The 15,872-nt window shown below is 33.7% G+C and overlaps 1 protein-coding gene across 1 annotated transcript; it reads right to left on the minus strand.

Moving 5' to 3' along the window:
- Window positions 1-910: 910 nt before the first annotated feature.
- Window positions 911-9,800, minus strand: LOC129880384 (N-methylputrescine oxidase 1, peroxisomal-like). The gene is made up of 12 exons (XM_055954388.1): window positions 9,244-9,800; window positions 7,747-7,856; window positions 7,358-7,663; window positions 6,881-6,993; window positions 6,435-6,765; window positions 6,132-6,347; window positions 5,794-6,030; window positions 5,280-5,465; window positions 3,126-3,266; window positions 2,344-2,612; window positions 1,889-1,970; window positions 911-1,217 (listed from the first exon to the last, which is right to left on the minus strand). The coding sequence occupies exons 1-12, from the start codon at window positions 9,467-9,469 to the stop codon at window positions 1,092-1,094; spliced, it is 2,343 nt and encodes a 780-aa protein (XP_055810363.1). The 5' UTR covers window positions 9,470-9,800; the 3' UTR covers window positions 911-1,091.
- Between the last annotated feature and the right edge of the window lie 6,072 nt (window positions 9,801-15,872).

Below are 15,872 nucleotides of genomic sequence, written 5' to 3' on the forward strand. Positions count from 1 at the left end.
AATTCTCTTTGGTATCAGATGATGCTTATAGAAGGGATTTACAAACATCTTCGTGAAATCTCACTCCATGGTAATTATTAATATGATTAAGGAGAAGCTAAAACACCATGGCAAATCAAGCACATTATTAAAGACAATCACGGCCTTCAGTTGCAAGGTAAATTCTCTTTTCAACATTGTGCCTTCAGTTGCAAGGCAAATTCTCTTTTCAACATTGTGCCTAAAGTTGCAAGGCAAATTCTCTTTTCAACATTGTGCCTAAAGTTGCAAGGCAAATTCTCTTTTCAACATTGTGCCTAAAGTTGCAAGGCAAATTCTCTTTTCAACATTGTTTAGAGAAATGAATATGATAGCAGACTATCTAGCAAATATGGGAGTAAAAACTATGCAAAGCTCTTCCTTCACATAGTTTTTATACATTGACGAGATACCAACCTTCCGGATTAGAGTTGAAACAAAAAAATTCTCTTGATCATGATTGACCATAATAAGAGTTTACTATACTTAGTAGTTAACTTTCTAACGTCCAACAGAATTTACATTGTAAAGGAGTCCTTGACAAATTACATATGCTGCTATTTCATTTCCAATTAGTAGGGGACAATTTTTTGTACAAAGAGGAATCTACATCCTTCGTATAACTCAAAACTCAAGGGGGTTTGGACAAATATCCACTCTCTTCTTTTGTAAGCATGATTTTTTGAAGCAATGCACAGGCACATAGTGAGAGATGATTCCAGAGGGACCATTCATTTAATATTAGATTGGTGGATTGAGTACAATATTACTTATCATATAACCAGCAAGCCAGGATAATTTCTTGAAGAAACAAATGAAACAAGACCACATCAGCATTAATAAAAGAGTGAGGAGGGGGAGGGGGAGGGGGGTCTTCCAGATGGATCAGTCATTGTATAAGCAAACAATACTAGTAGAAAACATGACAATATCAGACAAGTTAACCCAACATGCAGTCGAATGTTTATGTTCTCAAGAAACATTTATTCCAATCCAAATACGAAGATAACAAAGCAATTTATGCAACAACATGAGGCGATGCGATCCCAAAAGGCAAAACTAGATTGAATCTCTCAAAGCTTAGCCATTATACCATCATTGTGGCAAGACTTTGCCACTGTCCCGTTTTCCTTAATATCCGAATCCGATATGCTGGGAGGAACATCAACAGCTGGAGAGCAATTGAAGAACCCATGAGGCTGCATCATGAACAACATTTATCAACAACAGAACTAACATAGTGACACGGAGCATAGGATTTAAGAAAAATCATTGTGAGTGTTTCAAAATGATGGATATCACCATATCCTCGGAAAAGAAAATTCTTTTGCTTCAAAAAAAGAAAAAACTTGGGGGCCAACCTATTAACTCAAACGTAGGTATACGAGTCCAGAAATATTATACAAACATAAACATGAGCAGTAAAATATGGAACAAACGTCGTGTTCAGTGCTAGCAGTGTCACAAGAAACACAGCCCAACCCGTTCTCAACCCCAGTTCTTTTTTGTTAAAAATCGCTGATACCCGAGGACTTGTTGGGGCATAGCTCGAAATCCAGCATATAGTGGATCCTCCTCTACCCATTCTCCACTTAAATACAAGACTACAGCTCCAACAAGGTTCAAATCTGTGATGTTCCAATAACCCACACATCACATGTTGTGATCATACCACTAGAACAAAGCCCTGGGCCCCTCCCAGCCGCAATCCACAATGAAAAAGTAAATGGATGAGAATTAGATAACGCTAAACACCTGTTGATGGATAGGCTTAACTGGGCATGTTTTACCAATGAAAAGGATTTCTACTGTATATGTGGGACAACACTGCCAATCAAGAAAGAAAAATGTTACATCCCAGTTATTATACCTGGAGCATAAAACCAATGTGCTCCACTGGCATGACAGGCCAGTCTTCTAGCCGTGGAACATGTATAAGTCCAAAAATATACCTGAAAATTTAGAAAACTTGGTCAGCATCCCTTTACAGCATAACCAGAAATATGTAACGAGCTTGATAGTCATATTGTTTCATTTTAGCCGTACTAATTGGTGTTTTGTCCATTTTTTCGTCATTCCACCAAACCCTCCCTTCCCCACTTCCCAAACCCCTTTAGAGAATGTTAATAACATATTTTCACTCCAATGGTTGCTTTTTTTGTGTATCTCCTCTTTTTGAAGTTCTTTCTTCAGATGATAGTCCTTGAAATAACAGATGAGTATGGCCAAGACACAAGATAAAATAAGTAATTATAGGGTTTATCATCAACTAGCATGCTTTTTAGTTGCCATATGAACTTTAATCTGTATCGAGGATGGACTAACCAAAGAACTATTTGTGTTTCTTCCAGGGATCGATTCTGCTGAACCCAAGTAGCCAAACCTTCACCAACACGAGGATTTTGATTTGGAAATTCTCCTCCAGGAAAGATCTCATCACGAGAGTAAGGGGTGACCCAAAGATTATGCTTTAAGAAGGCAGCTCTCCTCAAGAATTTTGCCTCTGAGCCAGCTAATGGCAGACAGTTTGAACCTGGTACTAGCTTGTAACCAGTTAACTGTCCAGTGCGATTGACTGTTCTTGTGTTCCGAATCTAAATATTAAAAAAAAATCAGTTTAACCATCATTTAAAAATAAAATCTAAACTACTCCCCATAACACACCAGAGGGCCACACAAATACACAAGAGAATGACGATAACAACAGCTTAGCAGTCCCAAACAAGTTGGGATCAGATAAGACATCGACAAATAACTTAAAATGCACAAAATTCTTCAGATACATATGATTGAACAGTTGAATACCACAAGAAAACACATGCTGACTTCACAACTACCATAATTGACAAATTACGTAAACATTAACTGTGGCAGATTTGCAAAATGTATTACTATTGCCATTATTTAAGACTGCAGGCATTTGATGTAAGAGAATAGCCAAGATACAGCCTCTCTGCCTTCAGTTTTGATAGAAAAAAATAGAGGAATACAAAATATTCATACCATATTGTTTAGGCAGAGCATAGGAGCTTAAGCAATACATAAACCTTATAAGCTTTACTATATCCTTTGATAGAACAGCTCCAGCACGAGAAAAGGAAACTTACAATCCAATGCCGTGCAGTTAGAGGATTACAATCACGCATTGCTTCCAATTCAGTTCTAAGCAATCTCTCTTCAGCATAAAATGCATTATTATGAACATTATTTTCTCCTGGTGGTTCAACTCTAGCATTTACTTCAACCACCTGAATACAAGAAACCTTAGGATCAGATTTCACATGAAAGAAACATATTGAAGAAGGTGCAAGATATGTATATGCCTGTCCACTAGAAATGGAGAATTGAAGATGTATGTGTCCATATAAAATTAAGGAAAATCACATTCTTTGGTCATTTTGATATGTAATTTAACTTCATTCACCGAAAGTAGAGTATACAAGGAGAGTATTATTTTGTCCACAGCAATGAAAGTTTGGAAAAAAGATTAAATGTGACAAAAAAAGTAACACAGCCTTAATTATTTACTAGAGGTGACAATTTTAAGATTAGTGTTAATGACACTAATTTTAAAACCCTCAAGTTTTATTATTTACACAAAGACCCTATTTTTCCATACCCATCACCACCCCCTCTCCCTCACCCTCACCATCCCTCTCTATCTCCCCTCCTCCTCTGCCGCCACCGTCATTCCTACTCCTACCGCCACCGTCACCTCTACCACCACCTCTTCCTCCTCCTTCACCACCGCCACAACTACCATCACCTCTTCTTCCACCATCACCACTAACACCACCAGTCTTCTCCTCTGCCACAACCACTATCTCCTTCACCAGCTCTTCCTCCACCTCATTTTCTGCAAAAAAATTAAACAATTGTCGAAGTTGCTGCAGCAACTATGTAGAAGTTGCTACAATAATTCAACCATTGCTGCTGCAACAATCCAAGCAACTGCTAAAGTTGTTGAAGCAAAACTGCGATAGTTGCTGCAACAACTATCGTAGCAACTATTGTAATTGTTGTAGCAATTACCATAGTTGCTGCAACAACTATCGCAATTGCTTCAGCAACTATGATAGTTGCTTGATTTTCTGCAAAATTTCTTTCAACGACTTAAATATTTTTTAAAAAATTTCTCAAAATCAAAGCAAAACAATCCGTAAAAATAAAAACAAAAAAACCAGATTAAAAAAAATGTGATAAAAAGAATGAACGGCGGCGACGGTGACAACAATGGCGACAACAAAAAAAGAAGAAGAAGATAGAGGAAGGGAAAAAGAAAGAAGAAGATGGAGGGAGGGACAGCGAAATCTGAAAATAAAGGGAGGAAGAAAGAAAAAGAGAGTAAGATTGAAAGATAGTGAAAAAGGGAAAGTTTCATAATTTGAAATTTGAAATAAGAGGGAAGACTTTAAAATTTCGAAATTCTAATTTGCACAAAGTTTTTTAATCATTCTACTCAGGTCCACATTTCATTTAGTCTCATTTGACCAAGTCAATGTCACCTTTTTTAAAAAATTGAGAACTTTGTTGTCACATAATACTCAATTTTCTCATGAAAGTTGAGTGTTTTATACTTTGGCAAATTATATTGAAAACAAAAATTCAGAAACCCATATATAAATCCTGAATGGACTGCTCAAAAAGCTAAATTTAGTCTTTGTAAATGATTTCCTTTTCACTGTCCCAAGTCATCAATACATGCACTGGTTCGAGTGGTATGTCAATCTCTGATGTAGGAGGGCCAGTCAAACAGCACACTCTTCCAGTCCAAACATAATTTGGATGTTTCACGAATTTTTCCAATTTTAGCAGGTATCTAGCAATAAAAAAGCATACATAGCAATCAAGCATAAAGGTTACTAGCAAGACAGAAAAGAATTGAAAAATAAACATATGGTTGAAGCTAAATGTGTTGCATACTAAAGAAATTACAAGACGCTTGCACTTGTAAAACCAGAAGGTCCACTGCCTTCCAAAATGATACACACAATTCCTAGAAATGACATTAGAGGATCCAGCAGCCATGATACACCATCACAGTATGTATTGGGAATTGAATAATATAGGTGTGGGAGAAATAACCAGAAAGATCTGGAAGGAGAAATGGAAGTTAAGCAGAAGAAAAGAAAATCTTTAGGTTGTACATGCCCCCAAGGCTCCAAAAACATCCTCTTTGAGGAAAAAAAAAAAGGGAAGATCAGGAAAGTCAAGCAGAGGATTCACAGGGGGCTTGTGGGAAGGCCAATGTGAGGGAGTACCTGATTATGTGATTCCCCTGCTTTGCAATCAACAGCCATATCCATGCGAGCCACGAAGAAGTGCTGATGTACAGGTGCATACAAGCCAGGTGCGATAGTTGTTCCATATTTTCGAACTTCCCCTGGTAGAAGAGCACCTAAGCTGAGAATTCCAGTCAGCTTAACCTCGGCCTCCATCTTACCATCCTGTGGTAATAAATAAGAAATTGATGTTTCAATATCCAAATCTCAAAATCAATATGGACAAATAGCTCCAAATTTTCTCCTTTTTCTCTCTTTCATAAAGGAACTACAGACTACTAATGTGATTTAAAGTGGAATTCCTGCCTTATTGAATTGATGAATGTACTGTTTAGAAACATGGAAATGCATGCCAAATGAAAAGCAGACAATGCACAAATTGAAGCACCACCAGCTGAATTTAGCTAAAACAACTAAATCACATGATATCAGAACGAGATAATGCAACCAATGAAACCAATAAGTTAGCTCTTATTTATAGAAGGGTAAACACCTGATAAAAATGCCAGTAAAATCCGTATTCATAGTTTGCCACAGTACAGATGAAAGACACAGTTAGCCGTCGGGAACGTCGTACTTCAGCTAAACCTGTTCTCCAATCTTGATGCTTCCATAAGATTCCGTGATCCTCCTCGTGTAAGCAGACACAATTTTCGATTGTCTCAACACCGCCTGTGAAATTTGTAAAATGCGCATCGAAATATTTAATATAGCCTAAGCAATCACAACCCTGCAATAAAAGTAAACATTCACATGTGATTGCAAAGTTAATTTCAATGAATATAATAAATGGAAGATGCATTTCACAATGCCAATAAGATATTTCCTGACCTTCTTTAAGGAATGTGCATTTTTACCAAGCCCATCTTCCCCTGCATCAAAAGCATTTTTCCTGTAATGTGGCTCATTTGGATCCCCATAGGGCACTACCATTTCAATGAAGCTCAGTCTATGCGCAACAGGTCTACGGCCTCTGCTACCATCAATATACGCAACAGAATAGATAACCAGACCCTCCCTGGGGGTAAAACCAATACGAAAGTTCCACTGCATAGTATAATAATAATTGGTGTAGAAGTAATTAAATCATCCACAGAAATACAGTAAAATGATATATTGTAAAAAAGAAAGTACCTTCTGCCATTCAACAAAGTGCCCATTGACACGGAAGCTAGGACCTTCAGGTTGACTAATAAGAAGAGGTTTAACATCACTTCGGTCAACCCCTCCTCTTGTTTCACCGGCAGTGTAATTTCTCAGTGGATCAGCTGGTGGTAATGGAACCAGTTTACGATCTTCAAACTCTATCACAACCATATTCTGCATATCAACAACTATATGAATTCCTTCAACTGGGCGAGCATAGCCATTTTCCATCGGACAGTCGCTCTCAGTTCTACAAAAGATAAGAGGTTTTCCTAGACGGCGGTTAGGTGCATCAGCCTCACTGAAATAACCTGCACACCTGGATGCCTAGGAGCGTTATTATATCTAAGCCACACTATAGACAATGCTATTATATACTAAGAAATCTCATGTGATGCTGTTTACAGGAAGATTTAAAGAACAGAGCAACCAACCAGGCATCGACCATCACAAGATCCATATCATCGATTCCTCTCTTCTTCATTGCATCGCGAAAAGGAGGGAAATCCTTCACCACAGCTTCACATTCAGCATATTCAACAGCGTCCTACAATTCAATTTACAGATGATATTTCTCTTTTGGGTGCAGCAGTAAAGTAGGGTTCTTATTCTTGTGTTGCCATGAAACATTATCACTGGATTTCTTCCATTTGGACAAAAGAAAAGCCGCAAGTATGTAGAGCACACAACTAGTGCAGCGATTGTTGTGGCTATCTAGTCGCAAGGAGAAAAAAGTATAAAAGTACTCCAAGCATCAAAATAGCTTTCTTATAGCTATTGATAATTCACTCAGGCCCAATCTAGTGGAAATAATTGGTGGAAATGTTAACCAAGACCTGGTAAAATCACCTAGCAAAAAATTTTAAAACTTTCAACATGATATCAGCTTATAATTTAACATAGGCACCTACCATTGGTGGCTGTATATCGGGCACAACTTTAGATGAAATGACTTTGCCACGGTGGTTGCCTCCTCGAGTGACAGCATGAACCTGTGAGAGCTCAACAATCCATATGCTGGTCTCATTTGATTTCTTGTTATAAACAATCAGTTTAGCCTGCCTTGGAGGAAGTTTACTGGGAATTACAGGCCCACCTTTTGTTCTCGGCAATAAAGATGGTTGAAATGGAGGGAAGAAGTATGCATCAGCTAAAGCAACCACACTCTTATCTGGTTCCACCAAAACCACCTCAACAAAGCGCATGCTATCTCTCACCTAAACATCAAAGTTCACTGTTAAATATTGATGATTAGAGAGACGGAAACAAAAACATCTATATGCATAGAATAAATAATGACCTCAGGAGTGCTTCCAGCTGCCCTGACAGTTGCCACGGCCACGGAAATTTCAGCAGCAGTTAGGGGGTCCAAGGGATGGTGAGTTTGAGCCCTCAACAAGGTAGGGATTCCTGTCAACATCAAATTAGAACAATTGTTTCATAAATGAGCCACAATTTTTTTCAACATTCCTTGCACATCATCTCTTGATATAACCTTGTCATTCCAAGTTGATGACTAACAGTCCAAATACCTACAACACTTTCCGTCCAAGCCTTTGGATCATTTGGAAGTCTTAACTCTAAGGCTCTGTAAGTTGATGACTGAACTGTCCAAATATCTACAGTGCACTCTGACCAAGCCTAGGATTATTTCAACTCTCGAGTTGTGCAATTATGTAATCAAATTTGTTCTATAGGTTTTGGCTTCCAAGTCTTGAGCACTTTGGTGCTAGACTACTGGCCTGATTCAGATACATAAAATATTCTCTGGGGCTTAAGTTGTGATTGAGCCGAGGATCTATCGGGAACTACCTCTCTACCCCATGGGTAAGGTCTCTGTACATCCTACCTTTCCCACCCTTCCCAGACCCCTGTTGCAGGGTATGTTGTTGCTTAAGTTGTGATTGAATGATGCAAGGAAAATGAAAAACGGTTACAACACACTCCACTGCGAGATATAAGAATAATAATTCATATGTATAAGCCACAATAGCATAAGAATTTTAGGCATTTGAATCCAAGAAGGTTTTTCCGGAAAAATCAAAACTATAGGAGGAACCAAAATGGCAAAATGTATTGAGACAGTTTGTGAATTGAAAAGTGAAGTCATCGTCCAGTTGCAAAGGACTTAAAACTTAAAAACATTTCAAATATCCAAAAACATTTTTCTTTTACACAAACTTTTTTTCTAAAAGATTTTTACAAAACTTTTCCAAAATTTGTCAAACAAAAAGAATAATGAAAAATGAACAATTTCAAGCAACAATGAACTCGTGTAGAGTAGCGACTGAGACAAAAAAGGAAGACGGTGAGTGGAGGATCTCCCCTGGCTTGGTAACAGAACACAAGAGTAAGATTTGTGATTTACGTAGATCCACTGATAATACAAAAACAAAAAGTGATAAATAAACAAAATCAGTCACGATTTTTCACCCATTTTATGCCGATTATTCAATTTTTTATGCTACCTCTAAATTTAGTAAAGGTGAATCAGAAATCAAGGTGAAAGATACAGTTTTATATGCTGAAGAGAAGAAAGAAGGTTAAAACAGCTAAAATTCGGTTCCGCATAAAGACACAAAATTAGCTTGAAAAGTGATACATATTTTCACATGCTTTCTCTCAAAGTTTAACCTATTAGCAACCTAAGTTATCATACACATTTTTCAGCAGAAGGACAAGAAAAGGCAGCAGTCATCCTACAAAATGCCAAAAAGACGCTACGATCGAACAAACGAGATATATCACCTCTGCATGTGCGTATAGGGCAATAAATTAGTCAAATCATGAAAGATACCTTTCACGGCAGGCTGATTTTGTGGAGAAGGACGATCAATGGAGTCAATCACAGCCGTCAAAGTGGATGGAGCAGCAGCCGCAGATGTTTTGACGTTAGCCGATCTGGCAGAGGAAAGATCGGAAACTTCAGCTACGGTTCCACCGGCAGTCCATTCCGATTCTGAAGCGGCGGAAGCATTTCGTGAAGGTGCAGAAACCGTCGCTTTTTCCTGAGTTGAGGCCATTGTAATGGATTTGTAAGTTCACCGTAACCGCCGTAGTACTTATTACTGTAATAGTAGTAGTAGTAGTCCTCTGACATACAGAGCTTACTATTTTCCTGCTCCGATTTCACAAATTCACCACCTTCGATTCCGAAAACCAACTGATTGTTCTCTCGATGAAAACTATTTGAGTTTCAAGCAGGAATAAAAGACTGGTGAAGACGAAAAGCGTGAGTGGAGTAAATATTGGGTGGTGGGGGGATGGGGTACTTATAGTGGAGTTTGAAAGGGAAAAGGAAGAAGAAGAGGCCGGGGAGGTGCTAATAACTTGTTTACAGAAAAAACGAATCGTGAAGTTAATAGTCCAGCTCATCTTTCAGGCTTTATTTTTACCCACGTTGGTCATTAAAAGTACGGTTTCCAAATGAATAAAATATTCCAGCATAAATTCCCCTTAGTTACACATTTAAACAAATTATTATGCACGTAAACGCATAACACCATTCTCATAATATGTGGTATATTACACTCATTATCACGTCAGTACCACATCATCACCACGTGAAAAAAATTATAATTTTTTATATTTATTTCTTTATTAATTAACTTTTCTTTTATTAACTATATTTTATACTAATTAACTCCTAATTAATTATTAACTATATACAATCAATTTTTTTATTTTTTAATTAACTTTTCTTTTATTAACTATATTTTATATTAATTAACTTTTAATTAATTATTAACCATTAATTCGATCCTCCCTCAAACCTCAATCGTCTTCTCCACAAAAATGGAGAGAAGAAATATTTTTCTTCTTAATGGATTTTGAAAGAAAAAACATTAAGATTCAAAATAGAGAGTAAATAAAGCTAGTGTAAAGAAAGAGAGGGTAGATGGATGTGAAGAAGAAAGGATGTGGGGTGGGGTGATTTTGTTTTTTAAATTTTTTTACTTTAATGGATTTTGAAAGAAAAAAATCAAGATTTAAAATGAGAGTAAATAGAAGTGAATGTGAAGAAAAAAAGGGTACGTGGGTGTGAAGAAGAAAGGGTGTGAGGGTGGGTGATTTTGTTTTATTAATCTTTTTTTTACTTTAAAGAAAATCTGACGCGCTTTTTTTTTTGTCACGTCAGTTGTAGAGGGTAATTGTTTCACTTTTAGGTAGTTTAGGTGTATAATAGGTAGACACGATAGTTTAAGTGTGTAACTGACTTTTCAGTACAATTTCGGGGGGTAATTTATGCATTTTCCCTAAAATATTCTCCATTTATAATTTGGTCTAAAAATATTCTTATTATTAATATTCTGATCTAAAGATATCTCATTTTTGAATCAAACTATAAACAAATGGCTTTTTTGTTCATTTGACATAATTTAAGAACATTTTTATACTTTTTTCGTTAAAAATATAAGTTCGTTCATTTTTAGTTTTTCAAAAAATTAAAAATAAATATTTAATTTTTATTTATCATTTTTTAATATATTAAAATTAAAATATATAAGTAAAAATGAACGAACGGAATATTTCTCTATCCATATAAAACTAGAGATAAAATAAATAACGTGACATATCTTTTTAATCTATTTACATTTATCTTTTTAGCAAATATTCAAAGATGCCTTATTTATTTATTTATTTATTTATTCATGATTATTAGTAATCTATACCTTATTTATTTCTTTCTATATTAAATACTACTAATTTCTTTTTTCTATAAAAATATTTGTATTTCTTTTTTCTTGATATTATTATTTTCTTCCTTTGCAAATTCTTCGGGGCCTCTTTATTTTTGTGATCTCTATTAATTAAACAAAATAAACTTGCCTCTTTAAAATAGGTGATGTGATACTTTTTTTTGGCCAACATAAATATTTATCTTTTTTATTTTATTTTCCTCCTTATAAATCACAAATATTCAAAAATATGTTTATTTATTTAGTTTGCTGTTATTATTACTTTATTAGTAATCTCTTCTTTCCTCATTATTACTATTAATCTCTTTTCCTAAAAAAATTATATTCCTTTTTTCAACGTTATTATTGTTTTTCTTGTAAACTCTTCTAGGCCTCTTTATTGCTATTCAAAGCCGTGATATCTTGTAACGTGCCTCTTTATTGCTACAAAAAAAATATTATCTATTTGTTTTATTATTTGATTTTTATTAATTCATTTTGAAGTATTTTGTATCCCTCTTGAAGTATTTTTGTCCCCCTTAGAGTCTGGTTGGCATTACTGCTAAAAATTATTTATTTTTAGAATTATTTTTTAAAATTGCTTTTAAAAAATGCTTTTAAAAAATAATAATTTGTATTTGGCTAATTCATTTGCAAAATATTTTGATAAGCAGATTATGTTTGGCTAATTTTTTTAAAAAGTGCTTTTAAGAGTCAAATTATGAAAAAAGATAAGTATCAATGCACTTTTAATATTAAGATTATTTCACAGAGAAATTATTTTAAATATTTATCATAAAAGTTTTATTTTTATTAAATTAAAATTTACATATTCAAAATGTCAATCAATATTATAGATACATAAATAATAATAAAAAATATTGATATTATATTAACATAATGATTTAAATATAATTAAAAATATCAAGCAAAATAAATTTAAAATCATTCTACAAATTAAATGTCTACATAAGAAATACGGTCAATAATGTTCTTGAAAATGAATTAAAATATTCTTCGTTTATAGTTTGGTCTAAAAATATTCTTACTGTTAATATTTTGATCAAAAAATGTTGTTATTGTTACTTAATGGATCAAAAATACCGATTAAGTAACAATAATGATATTTTTTGACCAAAATATTAACGACAAAGATATTTTTAGACCAAACTATAAACGAATGATTTTTATTCATTTCACATAGTTTAAGAATTTTTAATCCTTTTTCGTTAAAAATATAAGTCCATTCTTTTTAATTTTTCCAATACAATAAAAATAAATATTTAATTTTATTTATTATTTTTAATATATTAAAATTAAAATAGATAAGTGAAAATGAACAAGCAGAATATTTATCTATCCATATAAAACTAGACATAAAATAGACAACGGGACACTTTTCTTTAATCTATTTACATTTATCATTTTAGCAAATATTCAAAGATGCCTTATTTATTTTTATATCTTCATGATTATTAGTAATCTTTACCTTATTTCTTTCTTTCTATATTATTACTACTAATCTCTTTTTCTAAAAAGAAAAATGTGTATTTCTTTTTGTTTTTGATATTATTATTTTCTTCCTTTGTAAATTCTTCGTGGCCTCTTTATATTTATGATCTCTATTAAACTAAATAAACTTGCCTCTTCAAAATAGGTGATGTGACATTTTCTTTTTTTTGCCAATATAAATAATTATCTTTTTTGTTTATTTTCCTCCTTCTAAATAGTAAATATTCAAAAATGTGTTATTTATTTAGTTTGCTGTTATTATTACTTTATTACTTATTAGTAATCTCTAACCCTATTTCTTTCTTTCCTCATTATTACTATTAATCTATTTTCCTAAAAAATATTATATTCCTTTTTTTTAACGTTATTATTGTTTTTCTTTGTAAACTCTTCCAGGCCTCTTTATTGCTATTCAAAGCCGTGATTTCTTGTAACATGCCTCTTTATTGCAACAAAAAAATATTTATCTATTTGTTTATTATTTTATTTTTATTAATTCATTTTGAAGTATTTTTATCCCACAACGTATTTTTCTCCCTCTTGAGCCTGTTTTGCATTACTACTAAAAATTGCTTATTTTTAGAAGTATTTTTTTTAAATCGGTTTTTAGAAAAGTGCTTTTGAAAAACAAAATGTGTTTTGCTAATTCATTTGGAAAGCACTTTTGACAAGCAGATTATGTTTTGCTAATATTTTTTTAAAAAGTGCTTTTGTCTGTCAAATTACGAAAAAGAACAAGTATTAATGCACTTTTAATATTAAAGATTATTTAATAGAGAGAAATTATTTTAAATATTTATCATAAAAAAATATTTTTATCAAATTAAAATGTACATATTCAAATTTTCAAACAATATTATACATATATAAATAATAAAAAATTAAATATTAATATTATATTAACATGATAATTTAAATATAATTAAAAATATCAAGCAAAATAAATTTAAAATCATTCTACAAATTAAATCACTACATAAGAACATAAGAAAAATTTGCCACAAAAATAAATATATATATATTGCAGTGATATTTCGTTCTTGAAAAAAATAATTTTCTGTTTATGCTTCTACTGTTTTTTAAAGAAGCAGAAATTTTTAGCTTTTTTCCAACAACAAAAATATTATTTCTATTTTTATTTTAAAGTAGTTTTACTGATTAGTCAAACCTCTTGATTTTTCAAAAAATACATTTTCTCAATATGTGATTTTGATCTCCCAATAATAATATCAAATAGGCTCTTAATATGTAATTGATCAGTTATTTTCTCTATTTGTATATTTTCATTATCTTTGCCCATTAAATCTTTACATCCATGTTTTTATCCTTGTACAATTCATTAGCTCATCAAGTGTAAATGAAAAATAACTTCACTTCCATAGCAAGGCTTATATATGCCTTTACCATTTCATAACAATGATTCATTTTTAAAAATTTATTAGATAAAAGTAGGGTGTCAATGATACAGTTCAATGACTTTGTCACGATTCAAAATCTAGTGCAATAACACTTGTTCTTTTCCATCAGAACAAGTCAACCTAACCCAACAAATATGGATAATAAAGCAGAAGTAACTCAACAGAACTTATATACAAATGCGAAAGACTTAAATAATCTCTACTAGCCCTCAAAATCTGATTGTCACATGTACAAACCTTTAAATAAAAATGAAATTTTAAGTATAAGTTTCAATGTTTTTGTTTCTTAAATAGAATAAAGCATAGTAAAAAAGACAAGGGAGTTCGTCGAGCATCAATCAGCTACCTCTCAAATCTCGTCAAGGCCTCGAATAGGGAAAAGGAATATAGAATCACAGTACAGGCTTGGAGCCTACACAGGTGTAGAAGCAAGGAGTGAGTACCAAATAACACGGTCCTCAGCAAGCCAACTAATAAAATAAGGCAAATCTAATAAAACATTAGAACTCATTTCATCCCAATCGAACCTCCTCAACTACAAACCTATACAAAAATAAGCTTAACCTCGGATCACATATCACTCAGAGACATAACCTCCCTCTCAAAGATAACATTCGAATCAAGATTTAAAGATGAGATTCTAGGATACATCTCGCTCTAGCTCAACGTATGATCCATATGAATGAGAGTACATTCTTCCAAATCAATAGAGTTAAACACATTAATCGGCTCCTCCCAAGCCTTGTGCAGTCTCTTCATTTCCTCAAGACTTTATTTTAACTCATCAAAAGAATCTCAGATTTACTGTTCCAACCACCTTGAGTATGAAGGGTAGTCGAATGGATATGAGCAATGCACGAATTAGAAGAGAACTTTCATAGAGTTAAACTCTATCGCACGAATCTAGAATATGAAAGAAGGGGAACAATTCTTAATGTCCTATAGCCTCCTGATTATAAGTGTGGTGCACAACACACCCATAAGCAAGACTCTACTAGATACGGCTTCATAGACTCCCTAGGACTCTTGAACTCTGTGCTCTGAAAAACATATTTGTCATGCCCCGAAAGGGTACCCTAAACGTAACCGGCACTCAGAAACCATTTTTGACTTCCAAGCGAACCACATAGCCTGATCAGACATCCGTTCATCCATTCAATCGGCGGAAGACTTAAAATAAAGAGAATATTTGGCGGGCAACTCAAATCGTCAATCTAACTCAAAGAATAAAGGTCATGGGCCAACAGATCAACTCCAATATTTGTCAAAAAAAAAAGTTTGACAAGAATAATTCTAGGAAAGGAATACTCAATCGACCCATCTCTATCTAGTCTTTGAAACCTCTATCATTACTATCTAATTAGTGCCAATGACATGTTCATGGCTACCTCAAATCAAAATGAAAAAGGCTAACTCGACACAAGAATAACATAAGCGATGTCCTTCGAATGTAGGGGAGGACTCACCAATACGCTGAGTGTGAATAGATCCTCAATGGTGCTCGTATTGACGATCTCTTAAACCTGTCTCTGCATCATAAAATGATGCAGGTCCAAATGTACGTCAGTACATGGAATGTACGAGTATGTAATATGGTAGAATAAAACATACCTTAAGGAAGAATAGCGTTGGTTCAAATATCTCAAAATCAGAAAGATAAGAGAGACTCAATCAAAGTACCATAAGTCTAAAGTAAGAACACAGTTAGGCAGAGACCAATCATAAACCATCTAATCCAGTCTAATCATGTACGATACAATTCAATTAAATCATTCAATCCAATTCAATCATATATCATCCGATCCACTCCAATCATA

The sequence above is a fragment of the Solanum dulcamara genome, chromosome 2, assembly GCF_947179165.1.
Source record: "Solanum dulcamara chromosome 2, daSolDulc1.2, whole genome shotgun sequence".
In the NCBI taxonomy this organism is placed as follows: domain Eukaryota; kingdom Viridiplantae; phylum Streptophyta; class Magnoliopsida; order Solanales; family Solanaceae; genus Solanum; species Solanum dulcamara.

Coding starts and splice junctions, on each gene's coding strand:
- LOC129880384 (XM_055954388.1), bottom strand. CDS start 9,469: ATGGCCTCAACTCAGGAAAAAGCGACGGTTTCTGCACCTTCACGAAAT. Junction 3,267..5,279: donor CAGGGGAATCACATAATCAG/GTACTCCCTCAC, acceptor TCTTGTATTCAG/GTGGTTGAAGTAAATGCTAG. Junction 2,613..3,125: donor TAACTGCACGGCATTGGATT/GTAAGTTTCCTT, acceptor TTTAATATTTAG/ATTCGGAACACAAGAACAGT.